Source organism: Miniopterus natalensis, chromosome 4 (genome assembly GCF_054644295.1).
Source record: "Miniopterus natalensis isolate mMinNat1 chromosome 4, mMinNat1.hap1, whole genome shotgun sequence".
Classification (NCBI taxonomy): domain Eukaryota; kingdom Metazoa; phylum Chordata; class Mammalia; order Chiroptera; family Miniopteridae; genus Miniopterus; species Miniopterus natalensis.
The window spans coordinates 22,382,736-22,408,299 of record NC_142084.1 but is presented as its reverse complement, the minus strand read 5'-3'; the positions used below and the strand labels follow the sequence as shown (position 1 = coordinate 22,408,299).

General features: G+C 36.2%; 1 protein-coding gene across 3 annotated transcripts in view; it reads right to left on the bottom strand.

The window, feature by feature from the left end:
* The window catches only part of AFF4 (ALF transcription elongation factor 4), a 78,118-nt gene that overhangs the window by 19,860 nt on the left and 32,694 nt on the right, over window positions 1-25,564 (bottom strand). For 2 of the 3 annotated variants that reach the window (XM_087816384.1, XM_087816385.1), the window contains 8 exons: window positions 25,349-25,435; window positions 10,101-10,137; window positions 8,101-8,146; window positions 6,739-6,793; window positions 6,096-6,133; window positions 5,815-5,977; window positions 4,233-5,150; window positions 531-619 (listed from right to left, as the gene is read on the bottom strand). In XM_087816384.1, coding sequence (XP_087672510.1) covers window positions 531-619; window positions 4,233-5,150; window positions 5,815-5,977; window positions 6,096-6,133; window positions 6,739-6,793; window positions 8,101-8,146; window positions 10,101-10,137; window positions 25,349-25,435 — 1,433 coding nt within the window. The remainder of the gene's footprint in view (window positions 1-530; window positions 620-4,232; window positions 5,151-5,814; window positions 5,978-6,095; window positions 6,134-6,738; window positions 6,794-8,100; window positions 8,147-10,100; window positions 10,138-25,348; window positions 25,436-25,564) is intronic. The other variant, XM_087816386.1, reaches the window with a different exon arrangement.

Sequence of the window (25,564 nt, the reverse complement as noted above, 5' to 3'; positions counted from 1 at the left end):
CTTTGTCTTCAAGACAAATTTGTTTTTCCCTATGAGATTACTAGGATACATGATTTCTGCAAAACAAAACTGTAAATTTCATGAAGGCATGCATCTTGTCTGGCTTTCCCCCATGGTTGTATACCTAGTGCCTAACCCTTGGTCTGCAACACAATAAGTATTCGATAAATACTGGTTGCAAAACTAAACAAAAAGATGAATGGTGAATGAAGATATTAATGCTCATAAATTAGCTATTAGTCTCTTGCAAGTTACAGATAGGCTTATCTAACCAGAAAGTGGCAAAGCCTTACTTTAATTCTTATCCTATACTCACCCCTAACTCCACTAAAAAGAAGTGATTAAATCTCAAATGCTTTCCATCTCTGTTAGCTAAAAGCAAAAGCTTCCACTATTTGGTTTATGTTATGTGTATACATGTGTATGATATATTCTTGCTATAAGGAACATTATAAAAGTGTGTTAGAAAGTACCCAACAGCAAATGAGACACATATATTAATACACATGTAACATGTTCGGGGGACGTACTCTCTGTTGCTGGATGGCTTGTGGCCTGCTGAACTCTTGTCCTCTGTTTTGGGTTTCTTGCTCTCATTGGCTCGGTTATCATCTTCATTCTATATGAAAAACAGAAAAAAAAGCTGCTGGGCTTGAACTTTATTCATCTAATTTTAGTTTCCAGAACTAGTCACCCTCAAACAGCTTATCCCCGATAAACTTCAGTAAGACAACAAATGTGAAGTAAAAGAATTCATTTAAACAATGTTCAGTGAAGTAAGTTTTAAGTCTCAGTAGAAGACTCCTATTTTAGATAAAGAGTCCAAATATTAAAACAAATTTCCTGTAGTCTTTTAGATGGCATCTTTTCAGACTAATGATTTCTGGGTGGGAGCAGGGGTGTGTGAAATTGTAATTAAGATATAATTCACATACCATAAAATTCAATCTTTAAAAGTACACAGTTCAAGGCTTTTAGTATATTCACGGAGTTCTACAACCACCACAACAACACATTTTAGACCATTTCATCATCTTAAAAAGACACCTGTACCCATTAGCAGTTACTCCCAATTGTCTTCATCCCAAGACACTAGCAATCATTAAACTGTACATTTTGTCTTTATAAATTTGCCTATTCTAGACAGTTCATATAAATGGAATCATATGAGTGCTGGCTCCCTTCACTTAGCATAACCTTTTTAAGGCTCATCCATGTTGTAGCATGTATCAGTACTTCATTCCTTTTTATGGCTGCATATACTTCATTATATGGATATACCACATTTTATTTATCCATTCATCAGTTGATGGCCATTTAGGTTGTTCTCCACCTTTTGGGCTAACATGAATAATACTGCTAAGAACATTTAAGTACAAGTTTTTGTGTAGACATGTTTTCATTTCTCTTGGGTATATATATCTAAGAGTGGAATTGCTGGGACATAAGATAATACTGTGTGTACCTTTCTGAGAAACTGCCATACTATTCCAAAGCTGCTATATCATTTTACACTCCCACCAGCACTTTGAAAATTCAAATTCCTTCACATCTTCAACACTTGTTACCGCCCATCTTTTTATTGTAAATTGAACCTAATGATTTCTAAAAAACTTTCTTGCTAAAACAAAAGCTTTGGGAAAATCTGTAATTGTCAATGATACCTCCCAGGATGAACCTCAGTTTTCCAATTTGATATTTGCTTTAAATTTCAGGGCACAAGATTGCAAACATGCAGCCATAACATAATCTATTCCTCTACACCAGCGATTTTCAACCAGTATGCACAAAAAAATTTTAATACATCCAATACCTGACTAGTCAAGGGCACTAACTTCTTTTCCCTTAGACTGTCAACAAAAAAAATGACAAAAGCCAACACAACAATAGCAGTCCTGTGTGAATGAATAAAAATTATATCTTTTTTTCTGTCAGATTGGCAAAAAAATATTTTTTGGTGTGCAACAGAATTTTAGTAATTAGTTTATGTGTACCACGAGCTGAAAAAGGTTGAAAATCGCTGCCCTACCACAAATGATTAAAGATGAACACATGAAACATGAGAAAAAGAAATCTACGTCCCTCATTACCTTTGGTTGGGTCTCCTGTCAGTATCATCTGCTTTATCTTTAAGAACTGCCTGACAATTTTACCAAAGCCACCAATCTCAAAAATCAGCACCAAGTTTCCTGGTGTTATATATTTTATAAAATCAAAATTTGACTTACAAGTATTTTTAAAGACATGTTTTTATTTATTTTAGAGAGAGAGGAAGGGAGAATGATAGAAACACTGATGAGAGAGAAACATCGATTGGCTGCAACCGGCACTGCCCCCTACCGGGGATCAAGCCCACAACCCAGGTACGTGACCTGACCGGGAATTGAACCAGCAACCCTTTGGTACACGGGACAACACCCAACCAACAGAGCCACACCAGCCAGGGCTGACTGACAAGTACTGATAAAGAATACTTGGGAGGAATATATACAAGTGAGATATAAGGGAGGGGAGGAGATATGGGGTACTCTTTTTAGAGGAAGGGGACATTTTCTTGTAATATTATCTTTTTAAACAAAAAGACTAAAAAGGCCATTGTGGCTCAGTTGGTTGAGCATTGTCCCATGCAATAAAAGGTCCCAGTTTGATCCCGTCAGGGCACATGCCCAGGTTGCAGGCTCGGTCTCCGGTCAGGGTGCATACAGGAGGCAACCAATCTTAGTTTCTCACATCATTGTTTCTCTCCCTCTTCATCAATGTTTCTCTCCCTCTTCCTTCCTTTCTCTCTAAAATCAATAAACACATATTTTTAAAAAAAAGAGTAAAAAGAACCTTCATTTTCTCTATTATATTTTAAATATTTTAAAATCTTATAAAGAACAAGGAATACTTAAGCACAAAAGGACCGGCTTTGTATTCCATACCTTAGTTTTCTAAAGAGCAGAGTCTATTATATACAAGTTCTTATTTCATGAATTAAATGAATTTAATTCTATGAATTAAATCCCATAACCACATCTAACAATCCAAGGCTGTGGACTACAGGGGCCAGCAGCCCTAAACAGCCCTAAACAGCTTAGTTGAATAAAGCATCCCACACTACAATAATGGAAACACATTAGCTATAGCACTGAAAGTAATAAGCTTCAATTTTCTAGAAATTCAGACTTTAAAGTATCTTCAATTTATGAAGATACAAAAAATAAACACAAGTATTATTCTAGTTTGTTCAAATATATCTCATGTGCACGTAGTACTGTGGTTGTAACAGAAAGAGAGGAAAAACGTCTAGCTCACTTCATTTTAAGAAAATGCTGTATTCTTATCCTCAAGGTCAGCTGGGATTGGGATTTTACTCTGAGACCACCTAGTACCTATCTGTTCCCCTGCTCACGCTTTCAGTCTTTTACAATCATATTCACCATCTATCTATGTATCAGGAAATTACACTATTCTTCAAAACAGATTATTAAAATTTACGTTGCTCTAAAAACTCACTAGAACTGAAAAGATCAGGCTGTTTTTCTCAAAGATTCTCCATTAAATATGTAAATTGTTCAGCTTTTTCCATTATATGTCTATTTTCCTCCAATCATAGACATCGTGAGTTTTCACATTTCCAGGTTCTAAAAAAAGCTGACCTTAAATATATACACCAAGCTTCATTTTTAAATCCAAATTATCTTGGAAGTATTTAGAGATGAGAAGTATATGGCAGCAGATGTTTTTAGTTCTGAACTTGCAGATATAGGTGTCTGAAAAGGGAAAAGAGCTGGGCATAGTTATGTACAGTAGATTGGTGAAATGTCTAAATTAGTGAGACAAATTTTTTAGCTGGAATTAGTAATTTAGAAAGTGCGACTTGGTCTGGGTATGAGAGAGAAGTGTGACAACCTGGAGAGTACATACCCCCAACTAAAGACATTTCAAACCAAAATTTAAAGAACGCTGTGAAGGCCAGTTTGCAATCTCTGCTTCATTCTCACCTCTACACTGGCCAGGACACACTCTGAACAGAAGCACCTGACTAGAAACGATGCTGCTTTACTAAAGGAGACAGGCAGAGGCACAGTGGTCTTTAGGAGACTGTTCTATTTGTAGCCTCGACTGGGCCTTGGGCTTATCCTCTATTTCCCTCATGGCTACTATTCAACTAGTGATTTTGCGCTGAGATTTCCACTGCATTTCAGATTCTGATGTTTAAAAACAGAAACAACGAGACCTTTACAAACCTTATGTTTCCTCTTGCCTTTGGTGGAAACTTTTTCTGAGGCTTGTTTCTGAGCCTCTCTTGTGTGCTTCTCTGGCACATTTTTCTTCTCCCCCTTGGGTGGCTCTGTTTCTTTGTAAGGCTTTCCTGGTATTCTAGTCAAGAGATTCAGGTCAATCTTCACAATAAGTGGATACCTGTCATCAGGCTCACTAAGGGGTGAAAGAAGTTCCTTCTCTTCCATAGGAGAGAATATTCGTTGCCGAAAAAAGCTATCTTCTTCCTCCACTGAGGAGGGTTTAACAGGAGTCCTATTACTCTCAGGGTACTTAGGAGTTTGTGAGGAAGGAGGAAGGCTCTCGCTTTCATCCGAATCTGAGGATGAGGTATCTGTTTCTATGATTTCCCTCGATTTCTGGGAAGATTTACTTGTTGACTTGTATTTCTTTTTCTCTGCTGAAGGGCGAGGGGAAGATTTGGACTCCTTTTTTATGTTGGGTTTCCTTGAGCCTTTGGTGGCTGCTTTGTGTCTGCTGGAGGGCATACTGGTAGCCATGTCTACGGGGGTTTCACTTTCTATCTTTAAGCCTCCACGGGGCTCTTCAGCAGCTGCCTTCTCTGCCTTTTTGGGTTGCTTTTTGCCCACAGTTCTCCTCTGTGTTGTACTGTCACTCTGTGCAGGAGACTTCTGCCTCCCACGCCCACTTTCTGATCCCTTTTGAGTGGTTTTGGAGTCTCGTCCAGGAGTAGTGGAACTTGTTTCTTTAGGTCCACCTGGATCAGTGTAGCTATTCCCAGTGCCCTGTTCTCGGCCTTCCTTTTTATAGCCTTGAGATGATGGGATGTTACTGTCCACAGAAGAAGCTGGTGACACTTTATGTGGGTTCACTTTATTCAACCAATTATCAAGTTGCCATTTGTTTGTTGGTGGTGGTTCAGGCTGAAAGACAGAGAAATAAATACGTTTTCAATACTGAAGCTTTCTCCCTCATTTACAGTCGCAGGAAAAGGAAAAACACAATGCCTAATGCCACTAAGGTTACTTGCTTTTCATAGCTCTGATTGAGCCAAAGCAAAGGGCTAAATATTGACTATCAGCTCTAATCACTTAAATGAGAAGATAGCAGCTTAATGTTACGTATGGCCTTTAAATATTAAATACTGTCAGGAATCCATCTACAAAGCCCAAATTTTAAAAGGCCATATAATATCCAGAAAGTGAACAAATGATGTAGGTACCAATAGAGATTTCAAATCACATTTTATCAACCTACAGTAGAATTACACTATAAGACTCTTTTTATCCACAATAACTACATAACATAAATTACATGTTAAGATACAAAAATAAAGCCCAAACAGAAAATTCCAGTATTTTCATGACCTGAATATGGCCTCAAGTAGTACCTAATCTAGACCAAATGTTTGTTCAAATAACAAGGAACCAAAGTACCTAGTTTTCTCCAAGATACACAGCTCAATTTCTTTTTGTCAGAATATGTAACATTCTTTCCTTCACCTTTTATATTTGAATCAGGTTTCAACTGGCCATCACCAGGGGCCTTGAGAGGGCCTAAGGAAGATACCCTCCGCCTCCCTCTCACCTCAGGAGATGCACTCTGAGATGGCTCATTTGCCTCACTGTCACTGGAACTACTTTCACTCTCTGAGTCAGATCCAGAGCTGCTTTCAGATCCACTGTGGCTGCTAGAATCATCCCTGGAGTTATCTGCTCCTTCACTATTATGGTGTGAAGGTTCAGAGTTACTAAAAGAGATAAAACATATAATGACCAAAAGTCTTTTTGTTTTATTTTTTTTTAACAATGATAACAGGAACACATTCAAATCTGACAACCAATTTTAAGAAATAAAAGAATGGCTACCTTCCTGGTGTACTCCTTGGCATTGTCTTATCACAATCCTAAAATTTAAACATGAGAGGAAATCCGTGAATGAATAAACAGCATTCCATCTGCTTAATGTGAACAATATCTGAATGTTTCATGAAAAACTGGTTTCTCTAATGTATGCATCAATATTTACACTTAACACAACATACTGTTTTACCTAAAGAATAACTAATTGCCAGGATAAGATGAAAAGCTTTGTTAATAGTTCTTGTCAACAATCTCATGATTCATGAGTATATTCTGATCCATGATAAGTATTAAGAAAAAGCCAACTTTGCCCTGGCCGGGTGACTCAGTTGGTTGGAGCGTCGTTCCATACACCAAAAGGCTGCAGGTTAGATTCCCGATTAGAGAACATGGCTAGGTTTCAAGTTCGATCCCTGGTCGGGTTGCATTTGGGAAGCCACCGATTGATGTTTCTCTTCCTTTCCCTTCCCCTCTCTCCTCCCCCCCCCCCCAAAATCAATAAAAACATATGGTTGGGTAAGAATTAAAAAAAAGTAACTTATTTTAAATAACTGGATCATAAATATATTCTTCAATTATAATTTTTTATAAAAAACAATGAAAACAAATACTGTATGAGACTGGCAAAATCATGTAGTAGTAGACACACCTGTTCCCCATCACTGTCTTCACTGCTGCTTAGCTTTAAGTCATCTTTTAACATACTAGAGGGAAAAGGCAGAAAGGGTTATTATTTTTGGAACAATTTATCATGGCATACCAGAATATTAAATATCTACTAAGAATTCTACAAATAATCACTGTGGTAGCCACCAAAGTTTCAAGTGAAAAACAAAGAAAAGAATCAGTAAGTCTTATTCTCTCTGGTTTGGTTCACATCCAGAGTAAAAACTGAGAAGTAATTTAAAATTCCAGAAACTCCAACTTTTCCATAAGTAAAATATTCACTTTCTTTTCTAATGAAATAAAAGCCAACTTCTAGAAACTCTTATATTCACTTTTGTTATCTCTTATTTTTCTCTAATTGCACACACACACAAATTATTAAGACAAATTATCATACTCATACCCAACAGTCCACTAGAGAGATATAACTACTAAAAAGAAGGAAGATAAAATAAAAGCATCGGTAATTCTCTTTCATTGTCCCCAATGTTCCATGAAGAGATCTGTACAACTGGGTAACTGTGAAAACCTGAACACAAAGGCAAAGTTCTAGTTCATAAATACCTCACTAAGCAAGATGAGTACCCTGTATAGAAGTAACAATTATGGACAAGAAACTTGGCTATACCATACAAATGACCATGTATGTATTAAAAATAAGCTCCAGGTTCCAAATCTTCCTTGATCAAATCAATTTAAAAAACAAAAAGACATATTTTTCTTACAGACATAACATCAAAATTAAAATTAAAATCTGAGTAACAGACCATAAAACACTCCTTGCCTTTTTACAGAAGAGGAAAATTAATACAAAACTTAGGGAGAACTAAAACTAGAAAAAGTTTTAATTTCTCATTACTAGTAGTTTCATTACTTTTCTTCTCAAAATTTCATGACAGTCTCCAATCAGTGGGAGAAAAATCTTTCACTTTAATAACTACATTTTCCCCTCAAAGCTTAACATGAGTTTCTAAATCTGACCCCAAATTCTGAGTATCACATAAAATAATCACAAAGAAACACAGTAACCAGATGATTATAGAATTATGACATGTTTTACAGCTGGCCCAATTAAGTGGGACAGAAAAAGAGTTTTCTTTTGGAAAAGGGCTTAGTGCATCTCTCTAATTCCCTGTAAGCAAATAACTTACTCTGAATTCCTCTCAGCCTCCATGATTTAATAATGCAGCTCGGTGAATCAGTTCACACGTGTGAATATGTCAAAGTTTTTGCCAGACACTCAAAGATTAAGTACATGTTTCTAAGTGTTGTTCTAAATATCCAGACACTACATGTAGACGTTTAGCAAAAAAGAAACATTAAACTTATTAAACAATAAACTTACGATTTAGACTGATGCCCATTTGAGGTTTTAGAAGGATTGTATCTTTCTAGAATAAAAAGAATGCAGAAATCACTAACTGAAGTAGGGCTATTTAGATTATAAAATATCTATCAATATACCCTCAAGGAAATATAAATCAAAATGACAAGATACAATTCTTCATTCATTTGTAACACTTTAAAGTCTGATAATATGAGATACTGAAGGAAATAGGCATGCTCATATGCTGTTGGCAGAACTATAAACTCATGCAATCTTTCTGAAGGGCAATCTGATAATATTATCTAATCAATACTGTTAAATGCGCATATCCACTGACTTAGCAATTATAATAAAAGGAATTTACCTTACATATATATCTGGAGGAGTACATAAACATGAACATACACATGGATGTTTATTATAATATAGTTTATAACAGCAAAATCTGGAAACAAACGTCCCTCAAGAAGGGACTAGTCAAACAAATTATGATATTTTCATACAACATAACACAATTTTAATGCTAAAAAGAATGAGCTAGAGCTTTATACTACAAAAACTTTAAAATAAATTAACAAAATGGTAATAAAGAGTAGGTGCAGCTTATGATCCCATCTGCCAATAGTTAGCTTTGGGAGACAGGATGGGGGTCAGGGAATAAAAGAAAGAATGAGACATTCTTAAAGATTTTAAGAGAGAAAATGTAAACTCTAAGGTCTATTAGCTAGCTGTTTTCTGTATATTCACAATGTCAGGTCCCTTTTTCCTATAACTATAGCTTTAATGCAGAATTAAGAAATGGATATATAAAATAAAGTTTGTTAATATTCGGAGGAATTTCTTCTAGTTTCGTTTTTAAGATCACTAAAGATAACATGCTAAGTGTCAAAAAGTTCCATATTTTTATCTCCCAAAATAGCTTATTACCAGTGTAAATCTACCTTACTTAAGAAGGTACTGCTCCTGGCAAAGAGAACACTGGTTTTGTTACAGAGCTATATAATGAAGCCTAGACATTTGCTACAGTTCCTGACCTTACTGCTACCCTTACCACTGTCAATTCGCACAGCCATCGGGTCTTGGGACCATGCTTGAATTCCCTAAGGCTATCTTTCCCTCAAGTTCCTCTGAGAGGCTAAGAGAGTGGAGGTAGAAGGGGACTGTGTAGCAGACAGCAGACTTTCTTCCCAGACCAAATGAATAAATAAATATACAAACAGGAAGAGAAGAGCCATTGTAAGCTACAGTGATCCCTTCTTACCTGGAGTTTTGCTATCACAGAACCAAGTATCTTCATGAAGCAGACGGAAAGACAGAATGGCTTTTGGGTTTATAAGGTGTCAATCAAATTGAATTCATGAACTTTGTAGTTCAAATACTTAATAATAAAAAGTTAATTTTGATCTCCAATAATCTGTAATTCTTCATTTTTTAAGCATATCAAGATTCAGTTGATAGACTCTTCTCAAAAGACTTTGAAGAAGCAAGTACAAATGTATTGATTTTAGGTACTTTCATAGAGAAATACATGCATTACAACTCTTTGGAGTGTTTGAATCATGGACGTAATACACACGTTTATTACTGTGTAGAATGTTGCCATCTTCCGTAAAGTATTGTCATATACTGGTCTCTACCAGAGAGCATGTTCCAACATTCATTATTTGGTTAACATCTTTCTTCTTAGTTTTGTGTGTGCTTAAAACTTAGCCAAAATCCTGCTTTGCACGAATTAATTTTACAATGCTCAATTAAGGTTTACACAATGAGCTGCTACTTGAAACCTTAAAACTACACTGTTCCAATGCTGGTTTGCTATTCCCATTACAAATGCATTGGTTTCATATTATCTCCTGAGAAATACAGGCATTATTTTGGGGGGGAAAATTCAGTTGAATCCATTACTAATCATATTATAAAAATCGGGATAAGACATGCAGGAACTTATTAAAGCAATATATGATATGACCATGAGAAAGGAAATGTTGAAGAAAACCAAGAGGAAAAGAAATACTCACTTTGTTCTCCAGGGCCAAAGCTGGACTGCTGAGACTCCTGTGATAAATGGGACAAAAATTATATAGTAACATTAAGTGAAAAGGTTTTATTAGTGAAAAATGCTTCAAGTGAAATTATTCAATTCCAGCTAATTTAATGAATAATTATGTTGAATTCCTAAGAATACATAAAAGAAATACAAAAGAATTTAATGGAATCTGATCAGCCTCAGCAATTTTGTCATCAATAATGGACTTTCCCAGAGCTAACTACAAAAAGCAACCTAACTGTTTCTCATTCATTTCTTTTCAGCATGGTATTCATATCCTAATTTAGAGCCCTGGAAAAGCAAATTATTTAAATTTAAGATTCTTGGTTTTAAGAAAATGTTTAATTTTTCTTTTTAAAAAGGTAATACACCAAAAACTTTATACTAGGGTGAAAATAGCTGTACGACCTATACAATCTCAAAATATACCACTTTTACAGACTAAAGAAACCTACAAGGTATTCCCATGTCATTTTACTCTCTTCTTCTCTCTGCTTCCAGAATCTTATAATCAGCAACTTGAAGAGATTGTCATATACTTATTTATTTATACTCCCTATACTAGCACAGTGCCTGGTACTCAGGAAGCACTGGTAAAAAAGAAGCCAAAATGTCACTGTCAGTGAAACATGAGTTTCCAAACTCAACTTTCATGATCAGAATAGCTGTTTTACATGTGCAAACTGCCCATTTTTCTAAGTCAAGTCTGTGGTACACTATGTAGTACTGAAATCACACAAACATCCCTAAATGCCTCTTTAAAATAAGCACAATCTTCTTTTAATTTTAATTATTTGTGAAAGAAAAATCCAAAAAGTATGAAAGCTAAAATATAGTTTTGCTATTAAAAAAAGTTAGAAACCTACATCTGTGGTCAACTGATACTCAACAAGGGTGCCAAGACCACCCAATGGGAAAAGAATAGTCTTGTCAACAAATGGTGCTGGGTCAACTAAATAGCCATATGCAAAAGAATGAAGTAGGACGCTTAATTCAGACAATATAAAAAATTAACTTACATTGAATCAAAGACCTAAATTTAAGAGCTAAAACTATAAAACTCTTAGAAGATAATGCAGTGCCAAATCTTAATGACCTTGAATTTGGCAAAGATTTCTTACATATGACACCAAAAGCACAAGACAGAAAACCAATAGATAAATAAAATTAAGAACTTTGTGCTTAAAAAGATACCATCAACAAAGTGAAAAGACAACCCACAGAATGAGGAGAAAATATTTGCAAATCATATATGTGATGAGACTGATATTTACAATATAAAAAGAGCTCTTACCAGTTAATGATAAAAAACACAAATAACCCAACTATCTCGGGTCCTCACTTCCAAGATGACCAAGAAAAGAAGGAACAATGGTATGCCAAAAACGGCAACGGGCATGTGCAGCCTATCTGTTGCACCACCTGCACCTGATTAAGTGCCCAAGAACCAGGCCATTAAGAAGTTTGTCATTAGAGCCTGGCCAGTGTGGCTCAGTGGTTGAGTGTCAGACCAATGAACTAGGAGGTCACTGTTTGATTCCTGGGCAGGGCACGTGCCAGGGTTTCAGGCTTGATCCCCGTGGGTGGCATGCAGGAGGCAATCAATCCATGATTCTCTCATCACTGATGTTTCTATACCTCTCTTACTCTCTCTAAAATCAATAAAAAATATTTAAAAAAAAATAAAAAGAACTTTGTCATTCAAAACATAGTAGAGGCCGCAGCCATTAGGGACGTTTCCAAAGCAAGTGTCTTTGATGGCTATGTGCTTCCCAAGCTGTATGTAAAACTACATTACTGTGTGAGCTGTGCCATTCACAGCAAGGTAGTCAGGAATCAGTCTCATGAAACCTGGAAGGACTAAACAATCCCACCCCAATCTTAGACTTGTGAGTGCTGCCCCACGACCTCCACCACAGCCCATGTAAGGAGCTGAGCCCTTAAGGACTAAAGAAAAATTCTCTGGGAGAAAAAAAAAGAAAATCATACTTAAAAAAAGTCACATAACCCAATTAAAAACTGGGCAAAGGGTCTCAATATATATTTCTCCAAGGAAGATACACAAATGACCAATAAGCACATGAAAAGATGTTGTCTGACATCATATCTCATCAGGGGAAATACAAATCAAACCCACAATGGATAGATATCACTTCATATCCACTAGGATGACTAGAATCACAAAGATAAGAAGTGTTGCCAAGGATATGGAGAAACTGAAAGCCTCGTGGAAATGTAAAATGATGTAGCTAGCTACTTTGGAAAACATTCTGGCAGTTCCTCAAATGATTAAACATAGAGTTACCATAAGAGCAAGCAAAATGAAAACATGTCTACACAAAAACTTGTACACAAATGTTTATAGTAGCATTATTCATAATAGCCAAAAGCTTGAAATAACCCAGATGTTCTTCAGCTGATGAATACAAATCATGATATATATCTATACAATGAAATATTAGTTGGCCATAAAAACGAATGAAGTACTAATACATGCTACAACTTGGAAGAACCTTGAAAACATTATGCTAAGTGAAAGAATCCAGGTGCAAAAAACCATATATGGTATAATTCCATTTATAAGAAATGTCCAGAAAAGGAAAATTTGTTGAGACAGAGTAGACTAGTAGACTAGGGCTGGCAGGGAACAGAAGGAAAGGAGGTAATACCTAAAGAGTAGGGAATTTCTTCATTAGGTGATGAAAATGTTCTAAAATTGCAGTGATGGTTGCACATGTCTATAAATATACTCAAAACCACTTAATTATATACTTCAAATGGGTGAATTGCATGGTATGTGAATTATATCTCAATAAGGCTATCATAAAAAACCTATAAATAAAGCAGTGCCTAAGAGGTTACTCCTGTAAATTGCATTAAAAATGAAAAGAATCCTCTATTCTCTTGAATTGCTAATTTACCTGATAAGTGGTCTAAAAATTAATAGCCCAAGCTTTTAAGCAATTTCTGACTCCTTTCTCTCATGTCTGACTAGTCAGCTATTCACCTAATCACCAAGTGCTACTGGATCCTATCTCCAAAATATCTACTAAATGCAACACTATCTCCTCTCCAGACTTCAGGTCTTCATCTTTTTTCATCTATAATGGCCATCTAATGGATCTACTTAATTCCAGTCTTTCTCCTTCACTTAACTAAAGCCTCTTGCTAACCTTTCTAAAGTCCAAGTCTTAGTACATAACATCATTACTTTCCTATTTTTCTTTATTGATTTGAGGGAGGAAGAGAGAGAAGCATCTATTTGTTGCTCCACCCATTCATGCATTTACTGGTGGATTCCTGCATCACTGGGGATCAAACCCACAACCTTGGCACGAGGCTCCAACTGAATTACCCAGCCAAGGTTCTCCCATTTTTCATAGAGCCTCTAATGGATGAAATACAAACTCTTTCGCATGACATTCACTCATATATGTAAGTACTGGAAAAACAGAATGAAAAACAAAAACAAAAGCAAACATGGGCCTTGTCCTCATGGAGCTTAACACCCATGTGAATAATATCAATGACTATCTTTGCAACTACTCGTGCAAATAAAGGTAAAGTGGCAATTATGATAAGTATAAAGAAGAGCGAATACACAGTATTACATGAAAACTTATCACTGTGCGCATGTGGGTATGCATGAGAGTATGATTATGAATGTGAATATGAATTTGGCTAGGAAGATGAGCAGAGGCTTCCTTGAGTAAGTATCAGGTTAAGATCTGAAAGATATGTAGGAAGTAAACTGGGAAAGAAAGGGAAAGGTAAGTGTTCAGGGTAGAAAGAACAGCATGTGTAAAGGACAGGAGTACAGCTGGTATAAAGAAGTTAAAGGCAGTCTGTGGGAAGAAAAAGTACAGAAGAAAGAGTAGTGAGAAATGAAACTCAAGACCTGAGAAGCTGGATTAGATAGCTTGTAGACTTTGCAGACCACATTAAAGATGTGTGTGTGTGTGTGTGTGTACAGTTTACTAAGTAGAAGAATTATACAATGACAACTGGGTATTGTGAAGATCAACCTTGCTATTAAGAAGTGGAGAATAGCTCTGGAAAAACTAGAATGGAAGTAAAGATATCAAGCGATTACTACAGGGGTCTAAGGAGGAGATGACTACAGCTTAAACAAATTAGTGTTCAAGATTTTTTGATCATGCACTCCCTATCACTGAGAAAGCTTTTTATTTGTATCTCCAAAATATGTACAGTTGACCCTTGAACAACTCGGGTTTGAACTACGTGGGTCCACTTAATATGCAGATTGAAAAAATCCTCATAAGGGTAAACTGTATATTTTATTCATTACTAATTATCTAATATAACCAAATTACTGAAATTTTATTTGGCTCAGATAAAATGAAATTTTTCACTACATACAAAGAAAAAAGGAATGACAGGAAATTACATATCAGAAATGCAAACCAGAAGACAGCAGAGCAATGTCTTCAACCTAGAATTCTACATCCAGTGATAATACTTTAAAAAGAAAGGTAAAATAAATACTTATTTTGGACATAGCTAAAAAGCATTCATCACTAGCAGACAAACATGTTAAAGAAAGTAATCTAGGCAGAAGGAAAATTTTAACACAGAGGAATCTGGGTGAATACAAAGGAAATGGTAACTGTGTGGGGAAATACAAAAGCCTTTTTTCTTATTATTTAAATCTTTTTAAAAGATAACAGAATGTTTAAATGGAAAACAGTAACAATACTGTGGGGTTTATAACTTATGGAAGTAAAATATATGCAATAATAGTACAGATGCTGGGAAGGGAGAAATGCAGGCATAATATTGAAAGGTTCTTACATAATAGAAAAGAATGGTATAATATTACTTGAAGATAGACTTTGGTAAGTTAAAGATATATTCTACAAACCCTGGAACAAACATTAAATAGCACAACAGTTATAACTAATAAGCCAAAAATAAAATGTAAGAATGAAAAATACTCAACCCAAAAGGCCAAAACAAAAAAAAATACTAAATGTGACAAGCAGGTATTAAAAAGCAGTATGATAGAAATTTAAACCCAGCTATACCAATAATCACATTAAATATAAACGGTATAAATGCCCTAGTGAAAGAGCAAAAAAAATGTCAGATTAGATTTTTAAAAAGGAGAAAATGATAATGATACCTACAAGAAATACATTATAAATACCAAGGACACAGTTTAGAAGTAAAGGATGGAAAATGGGATATGATACGCTAATCAAAAGAAAGCTAGAGTCGTTATATTAATATGAGACAAAGTATATTATTAGCAGGGTTAAAAGGTGTCATTTCATAATAATAAACAGGTTAATTCATCAAGAGCTAATAACAATATCAAATGTTTATGCACCTAAAAACAGAGCTTAAAAAGTAAAAAAAAGCCTGGCCGGGCATGGCTCAGTAGTTGAGCATTGACTTAGGATCCAGGAGATCATGGTCGATTCCCAGTCAGGGCACATGCCCGGGTTGCGGGCTCGATCCCCAGTGGGGTGCATGCAGGAAGCAGACCATCAATGACTCTCTCATCATTGATGTTTCTCTCTCTCTTTCTCTCTCTCTCTCTCCCCCTCTCCCTTCCTCTCCCTGAAATCAATAAAGATATATTTTTTTAAAAAGTATGAAGAAATGAACAAGCAAGGACAAATTCAAAATATAGTTGGAAATTAACTACAACTCTCAATAATTAATAGAACAAGTAGAATTACAATGAATAAGAACATAGAAAACTTGAATAATATTAGAAACCGACTTCATCTGATATTTACAGGGCACTTCATTCAACAACAGCAGAATATATATATTTTTCAAGTATATGTGAAATATTTACCACAGTGTAATTAAACCACAAATCAGTAACAAAAAATATGTGGAACATTTAGAAACTAAATGACACTACAAAATAACCCACAGAACAAAGAATGAATTTTTTAAAAATCAGGACTTTGAACTGAATAAAAGTAACACAACACATATTAAAATGTGTGAGTTACAGGTAAGACATTATTTAAACAGAAATTTTAACCGTCAAAGTGTATATTAGAAAATGAGAAAGGTCTCAAATCAATGATCTTAGTTTCCGCTTTAAGAAATTTTTTTTAAAAAAAGTACATTAAACCAAAAGAAAACAGAACATACCAAGAATGTGGAACAAGCCAATTGTGTAGTGAAGGCCTGGGATGAGGTGGAACCAGGTGGGAGGGGAGGGGGGCAATGGGGAAAAAACGGGAAGCATAGCCATGTAGCCTAAGGCACTAGATTAAAAGTAATTGTGATATGTGATATTGTAAACCCTACAGTAATCACACAAAACAGGTCTAGAAGACTCCTACTTTCTGATTTCAAACTTACTACAAAACTATAGTAATCAAGACAGTGTGTGATATTGGCATAAAGATAGACAAATAGATCAGTGAAACAAAATTGAGAGACCACAAAAATACCCTCACAGTATGGTCAACTGATTTTCCACATGGGTGTCAATATAATTTAATGGGGAAAGAATACTCTTTCCGACAAATGGTGGAGGGACAACTGGACGTGCACATGCAAAAGAATGAAGTTGGGCCCCTATCTGACACTAAATACAAAATTTAATTATAAATGGAGGAATGATCTAAATGTAAGATTTAAAAATATAAAACTCTTAGAAAAAAACATAGGTGTAAATATTTGTTACTCTGGATCATACAACAGTTTTTAAACAATGACACCAAAATCACAAACCACAAAAAATAAACTGGACTTCATCAAAATTAAAAAATGTTGTGCTTTAATGATCTCCATCAAAAAAGTAAAAAAATCCCACAGCATGGGAGAAAACTTTTGCAAATTATACATATGATACAGGACTGCACTCTAAAATATATAAAGAAAAAATAAAATAAAATATAAATATATAAAGAATTCCTATAACTTAATGATAAAAAGACAACCCAATTAAAAAATATCTGAATTGGTCTATCTCTAAATAAGATATACAAAGGCCAATAAGCCCATGAAAAGATTCTCAGCATCATTAACCATCAGAGAAATGAATACCAAAACCACAATGATGGGGGCGAAACAAGATGGCGGCAGAGGTACAGCTGCACCCGCCGCCTCCGCAACCACATCAAAATTACAACTAAAATACAGAACCACCACCACTCAGAACCTCCTGAAATCTAGCTGAACAAAAATCCTACAACCAGGGAATTTAAGAAGCACTGAGACCAGTAGGAGGGGCAGAGACACGGGCAGATCAGGGCTGAATCCCAGAGACTCTGCCTCGGGCCCACACCCGGTGCTGAGGTTTAAACCCGGGAAGGACATCTCGGCGGTGGAGGTTTACTGGAGAAGTGAGGGGTCCCAGCCCCACATTGGGCTCCCAACCTAGAGCTCCAGGGCCGGAAAGAGAAGTACCCAAAACTTCAGGCTGTAAAAACCAGTGGGGACTTAACTTCGGGACACAAAGGTTGCGGGAGTCCTAGGCTTTCCTCTTAAAGGGCCAACACATGGACTCACTCAGAGGCGCTCCATCTGAGCTCCAGAGCTGGGCAGCAGCTTGAAAGGACCTGGGACATTTGGAGAGGAACTAACTTGCCTGAAGTCAGGGCGAGAGGTGAAGGGGCAGCTTTCTCCCAGACAGAAGAGCTGGCAGAGGCCACTGCACCTTTGGCGAGCTCTCCCCACACAGAGCCAGCAGGAAGGCACCATATTTGAATCTCCAGCACCTGACTCACACCTTTGGCCCCGCCCCTCCCCACCTGCAAGCTCATCCAGGCCATTTCAATGGCTTTTCTATGCAAGTGGCCTCTGGAGCCTCATGCTTAGGACTTTCCTAAAATCTCTCAAACAAGCAGCAGTGTGCCCAATATGGCTTGATAAGTGGCCGCAGGGCTGGCACTAGTGGCAGCCTGCATTGGTTCATAGGCTGGCCTCTCCTGGACACCTCCAAGCCCAGCACAAGTAGCAGCCAACTATGGTTTGCTGTGTAGCTCATGCTGGGCAGCCCTGGGCAAGGCACAGGCAGAGGCTGACTTTGCACCTTCCAGGAGTCCCAGAGACAGTGTACCTGGGGGTCAGACTTGACTATGCTGGATTACAACCCTACCACATCCACGAGTGACACACTCAAGGGGCGCACTTGGAGAACATCAAAGCTCCACTGAAGTAAATCCTGCTCCATAGGGGTGTCTCCAGCACAGCAGCTCTTTGGCTGTAGTTGCAGCTGGTCCTCACAGCTGATTGGCCTGGGGGTGAATTTCTCCCAGTGACACCAACAGCAATCAAGGCTCAACTACAACAGGACAGTGCAAACAGCCCACACAGGGGTGCACCTAGGAGGTCCAGCTCAGGTGACTAGGGAGGTTGAGCCACTGGACCCTACAGGACACCTACTACACAAAGCCACTCTACAAATTCCAGGAAACATAGCAGCTCTACCTAATACATAGAAACAAACACCTGGGAGCAGCCAAAATGTGGAGGCAAAGAAACATGTCACAAAGGAAAGAACAGAAGAAATCTCTAGAGAAGGAACTAAATGAAATAGATCCAAGCAAGCTAACAGACACGGAGTTCAGAATTTTGGTTATAAGGATGCTCAAGGATATTAGTGAGACTATTACGAAAATAAGTGAGACCATCGATGACCTAATAAAGTACCTATCAGAAATGAAGGCTACACAAACTGAAATGAAGAACGAAATACAGGAAATCAACAGTAGAGGACGCTGAGAATCAAATCAGCAATTTGGAACACAAAAAAAAGCCAAACACCCAACCAGAAAAGGAAAAAGAAAAAAGAATCCAAAAATATGAAGATAGTATAAGGAGTCTCTGGAACAACTTCAAAAGGCCCAACATTCATATTATTGGGGTCCCAGAAGGAGAAAAAAGAGAGCAAGAAATTGAAAATCTATTTGAAAAAATAATTACAGAAAACTTCCCCTACCTGGGGAATGAAATAGACTTAGAAGTCCAGGAAGCACAGAGGGTCCCAAACAAGAGGAACCCAAAGAGGCCCACAGCAAGACACATCATAATTAAAATCCAAAGGGTAAAGACAAAGAGAGAATCTTAAAAGCAGCAAGAGAAAAGCAATTAGTTACCTACAAGGGAGCATCCATATGACTGTCAGCTGATTTCTCAACAGAAACCTCGCAGGCCAGAAGGGAGTGGCAAGAAATATTCAAAGTGATGAAAAGCAAGAACCTACAACCAAGATTACTCTACCCAGCAAAGCTATCATTTAGAATTGAAGGTCAGATAAAGAGCTTCTCAGACAAGGAAAAGCTAAAGGAGTTCATCACCACCAGACCAGTACTATGTGAAATGTTGAAGGGTCTTCTTTAAGAAGCTGCTAATGAACAAAAGAATCTGAAAAACTAAATGTATCCATAGACATTGACACATGCAACAGATGATCATACTTCAGAGGGAAGGGGGGTGGAGGGTGGGAAGAGATTAACCAAAGAAGTTACCTGCATATATGCATAACCCATGGACACAGACAGTAATGGGGTGAAGGCCTGGGGAGGGGGTGGGAGCGAGGTGGAGGGGGTCAATTGGGGGGAAAAATGGGACACCTGTAGTGCTTTCAACAATAAAGATAAATTTAAAAAATAATAATAAATAAATAATAAATAAAAATAAACAATTTTAAAAACCCACAATGACATACCAATTCACACCCACTAAAATAGCTATAATCAAAAAGAAAGATAATAAGCTGTCCAGGATGTGGAGAAATTCAAACTCTCATAGGCTGCTGGTGGGATATGTAAAATGGACCAGCCACTTTGGAAAATCATCAGACAGTGCCTCATATATTAAACAAAGAGTTACCATATGACCTAGCATTTCCACTCCTGGGTATATAAACAAGAGAATTGAAAATATACATCTATATAAACACTTCACTGTTTACAGCAGCTTTGTCTTAATAGCCAAAAACTGAAAACAACCCAAACATCAATCAACTGAACAGATAAACAAAATATGACATATCCATACAATAAAATATAGTCAGTGTTAAAAAGGAATGAAGTATTGATACATGCTGTAACATACATGAACCTTGAAAACATCATGCTAAGTGAAAGATCCCATCACAAGACTGTATATTATATGATTCTATTTGCATAAAATACCCAGAATAGGTAATTCTATAGGATGTAAATTAAGATTAGTGGTTGACTAGGGCTGCGAGGTGGGGAATGGTTGGAGAATAGAGAAGGGTAACTGCTAACAACTTTTAGCAGGGTTTCTTTTTGATGGCTGCACAACTCTGAATTTACTAAAAACCAGTGAGTTGTATATTTTAAATGGATGAGCTGAATGGCATGTGTATTATATCTCAATAAAATTGCTACCCTCAAAAAAGAAAGAGAAGGCATTAGCCAGAATTATGAACTTATATTTAAAGTCTTCTAATAAACTAAAGCTTTAATTTTACAATTAAAAAAGAGGCATAGCTATTAAATAAAACAAGAATAAAATAAAAAAAGCAAGAGTGTCTATATGAATATAAATGTAGACCTGAATATCAGACAGACATCAAAACAAACATTAATACCACATATAAAGAGGAACATCTCATAATGTAAAAAAGGGATCAATTCATCTGAAAGACACAGCAATTCTAAATGTTATGTACCTAATGACAAAGCTGCAAAATACACGAAATAAAAACAGACAAAACTGAAAGCGGAAACAGATCAGTAAATACAGATGCAGATGTTCACACTCTCCTTTCAGTAACTGAAAGAGTAGACAGAAAATCAGTAAAAATATAGGTTACTTAACTACTCCCAACCAACTTGATCTGATATATATAGAGAACATATTGTATCTACTGCACATGAAACAATCACCAAGAGAGATCATATACTAGGCCATGAACATTTAAATTTAAAAGGACTGAAATTATACAGCATGTAGTATTATTTGAAAAGAACATAAATTAGAAATCAATAAACAAAATGATATCCAGGAAATCCTTAAGTATTTGAAAATAAAACCACAAACTTCTGAATAACCCATGGATCAAAAAAGTCACAGAAAATACCCTAATTTGTGAGATACAACTAAAGCAGGGCTTAGAGGGAAATTGGTAGTTTTAAATACTTAAAACAAGAATTGTTGCCCGGCTGGGAGTGGCTCAGCGGTTGAGCATCAACCTAGGATCCAGGAGATCAAGGTTTGATTCCCAGTCAGGGCACATGCCCGTGGTTATGGGCTCGATCCCCAGTCAGAGGCATGCAGGAGGCAGCCAATCAATGACTCTCTCATCATTGATGTTTCTATCTCTCTTTCCCTCTCCCTTCCTCTCTTTGAAATCAATAAAGATATATATTTAAAAAATAAAAAAATAAAAAGAATTGTTTACAATCTATGATCTAAGTTTCCACCTTAAGAAGTTAGAAGAAAAACAAATAAAACCCAGAATAAGTAGAAAGAAGAAAATAATCACAATAAAAGCAAAAATAAAAGAAATAGAAAACAGAAAACCTAAGATGGTTCTTGGAAATGATTGATAAAACTAATAAACCTCTAGCTAGAATGATCAGAGAAAAAATACAAATCACTAACATCAGAGGGAAAAGGATTTCACTAGAGTTCCTATAGACATTAAAGGAATAAGTATATATTATATATAAATCTATGCAATAAATTTGAGTACTTATATAAAATAAATAATTACCAAAATTCACACAAGGAGGGATTAAAAATTTGAATAGCTATCTATCTAACAAAGAAATTAAATTTGTAATTTACAAACTTCTAATAAAGAACTCTATAGGTCCAGACAGTTTCACGGTTGAATTACATTAAACATTCAAGGAAGAATTAATACTAACATTCAAAAACTATTTCTGAAAGTAAAGATAAGGGAACACTTCCTTGCTCCATTGAGGAAGCCAGTATTACCCTGACACCAAAACCAAAGACATTGTAAGAAAAGAAAACTACAAACACCCCTAACCCTGCCACCACCACCACCACCACACACACACAAAAAAGACAATGGGTTTGAACTGACACTTCAAAAAAAAAAAAGAATGGTTAATTTGCTCATGAAACGAAGTGCAACACCATTTGTCATGAGGGAAATACAAATTAAAATCAAGCCCGGCTGGGCGTGGCTCAGCAGTTGAGCATCGACCTGAGATCCAGGCGATCAGGGTTCGATTCCCAGTCAGGGCACATGCCCGGGTTGCGGGCTCGATCAATGACTTTCTCATCGTTAATGTTTCTATCTTTCTCTCCCTCTCCTTTCCTCTCTCTGAAATCAATAAAGATGTATTTAAAAACTAATAAATAAATAAATAAATAAAATCAAAATGCGGTATCTCTACATGCCCAATAAAATGGCTAAAACTAAATAGACTGACAATACCAAATGTAGGCAAGTATGGAGAACGAAAGCTATCATACACTGCTAGGGATAGGCGTGGGGGGAAGAAGGAATGTGATACAATCACTTTGAAAAATAGTTTTCAGTTTAGTATTAATTTAACACGCACTCAACATATGACCCAGTAATTCTATTTTTTACCATACAACCCAGTATTTATCCATAGGAAGACTTGTAAATGAATGTTTATACTTAATTTCTTGTTAGCCCAAATCTGGAAACAACTCAAATGTTCACCAAGTGAATGAATAAACTTTGGTACAACAGAAATAAAAAGGTACTCAAAAATTAAAAGGAACATATTACTGATATATTCAAGAACATAGAAGAATTCCAAAAGTATATGCTGATCAAAAAGAAAGTAACCAGCCCAGCCGGGTGTGGCTCAGCGGTTGAGTGTTGACCTAGGATCCAGGAGATCGGAGTTCGAATCCCAGTCAGGGAACATGCCCGGGTTGCGGGCTGCAGCCAATCCATGACTCTCATCATTGATGTTTTTATATCTCTCTCTCCATCTCCTTTCCTCTCTCTGAAATCAATAAAGATATATTTAAAAAAGAAATAAATAAATAAATTTTAAAAAAAGAGAAGGTAACCAGCCTGGCTGGCATGGCTCAGTGGTTGAGTGTCAACCTATGATCCAGGAGATGGAGGTTTGATTTCCAGTCAGGGCAAGTGCCCAGGTTGCAGGCTCGATCCCCATCATTGATGTTTCTCTCTCTCTCCCCCCCTCCCTTCCTCTCTCTGAAATCAATAAATATATATATATTTTTTAAAAGAGGGTAACCATATATGCAAAAGAAGTAAATACTGAATGGATTCTATTTATATGAAAATCTAGAAAAAGCAAAACTTATCAATGATGTAAAACAAATCAGCAATTGTGTGGGGCCAGTGGTGGGAGTAAGGAGGACTGCAAAAGAACGTAAGGGACCTTTTGAGGGTGATGGAAATGTTCTCATTCTTGATTAGGGTGGTGGTTACAAAGGAGCACACATCTATCAAAATTCGGACTGTACATTAAATACCTGTGCAGTTTTTAATTTGTGAACATTGATTTAAAAAGTAAAAGAGTAGTATGGCGCACATATGGGCAGAAAGTTTTATCTCTATGTAACATCATTCACAAAAATAAACTGGGCTAAATATAAACTTAGAAAACAAAACTTCAATCACACTGAAAGAAAAACAAGAGGATAGATTTATAATCCTAGGGAATGAATAGTCTTCTTTAACAAGACATTAAGAAGCAAAAGATACAAGAAAGAGGAAAATACAATTATTCATCAAAATTAAAACCTTCTAGACCATAAAACTTAAAAGGACTCTGGGAAATATATCTGCAATATGTAGTAAAAGAAAATATTAGAATCCACCCAGCCGGCATGGCTCAGCCATTGAGCATCTACCTATGATCCAGGAGATCTAGGTTCGATTCCCAGTAGGGGACATGCCCGGGTTCGCGCTCGATCCTTGGTCGGGGGCGTGCAGGAGGCAGTCGAGCAATGACTCTTCTCATCACTGATGTTTCTCTCTCTCTCCCTCTCTGACATCAATAAAGACATATTTTTTTAAAAAATAAAAATACCAGAATCCACAATTCAAACAAAACAACATAGAGCAAAACAAGAAATTCTCCTAAAACTCACAGGTGAAAGATGCAACCCAAAGGGTAGAGGATGTGGGAAAATTCATCCATACAGAAATCAAATGGATGACAAACATGTAAAGATGATGAACTTTACTAGCAATCCAGGAAATGGAATGCCATTTTTCACCCAAAAGAATGGTGGTTAAAATAACAAATAGGGGTGTGCATGTGAGGAAAAATAGGGAACACAAGTGGGAGCACTCACTGGTACAACCACTTCGGGGGGAATTTGAGAGTATATATTAAGCATATACTTTCAATACTCAGTAATTCTACTTCTTGCTTTTTACCCAAAAGAAACTTGCATGCACACTAGAAGGAATGAACAAAGATATCCACTAAAGAAATGTTTACAGAAATGAAAACTTGGCAACAACTTAAATACCAAAGGGAAATGGCTAAATAATAAGATACATTTATACTATGGTTGCAATTTTAAAAAATGAAATACCTCTATATGTAATATATTATCTACTTATAATCTATAGATAATATATATGTATAATAACAAGAAAAGGTCTTGAAGACCTATTGCTGACTAAGACTACAAAACAATAAATCTGTATATAAATAATGAGAAAATGCTTACATGTAATGATTACATAATATGTATGTAAATACAAATGAAAATTCTTACAGTTATATATGAAAGGAGCTCAAATGAGATGAAGCGGCAGAACTGAGGAAGGCTATTATTAGAAGTCCTGACCAAACTACACAAAGAGAATGTATTCTTGTATAATTTGTATAAGTTAATATTTAAAAAATCTGCTGATTTTAGTTGAGCTTGGAATTTTTGTCTGAGAAACCTTTTTCCATATGATATAAATATGGTTTTTATATCCTATGAAAAGGAGTTTCTCAGACAACAGTTTGAGAAGACCTTACCACCTAGAATACCATAATAGTTTGCAACAAACTTAAAAGTCTCTTCTACATGTTGCCTTCAAAGCTTTTCAAGTACCTCTGAATTTAAATCACTCTTGATTCCACTATCTGATTTTATTTCTTCATAGCAATTATCACTAGCTGAATTTATCTACTTATTCTCATTTACTGTCTGTCTCCCACTAGAATGGGAATGGCAAGACAATTATGAATTCATATGATTTTAGTCAAGCCATTTAGATTTTTCTTATAGTATCAAAGATACGTTTTATTTACTTACCTTAGTTGGAAAAGGAAATTTGGAAGGTTCTGTTTTGCATGGTGTGTGAATAGCCGTTAGAGGGGGAGGCCATGAATGCGTCATCTCCTGAAATGTAATTATTACAGTTTGTTTTCAACCAGGTCAAGGATAAAAATTACACAGCTAAAAACCAGATTTGTATTAGAAATGCTGGTTTCACGATTGCTCCTCCAAAAGTATACATATTTAATCAAC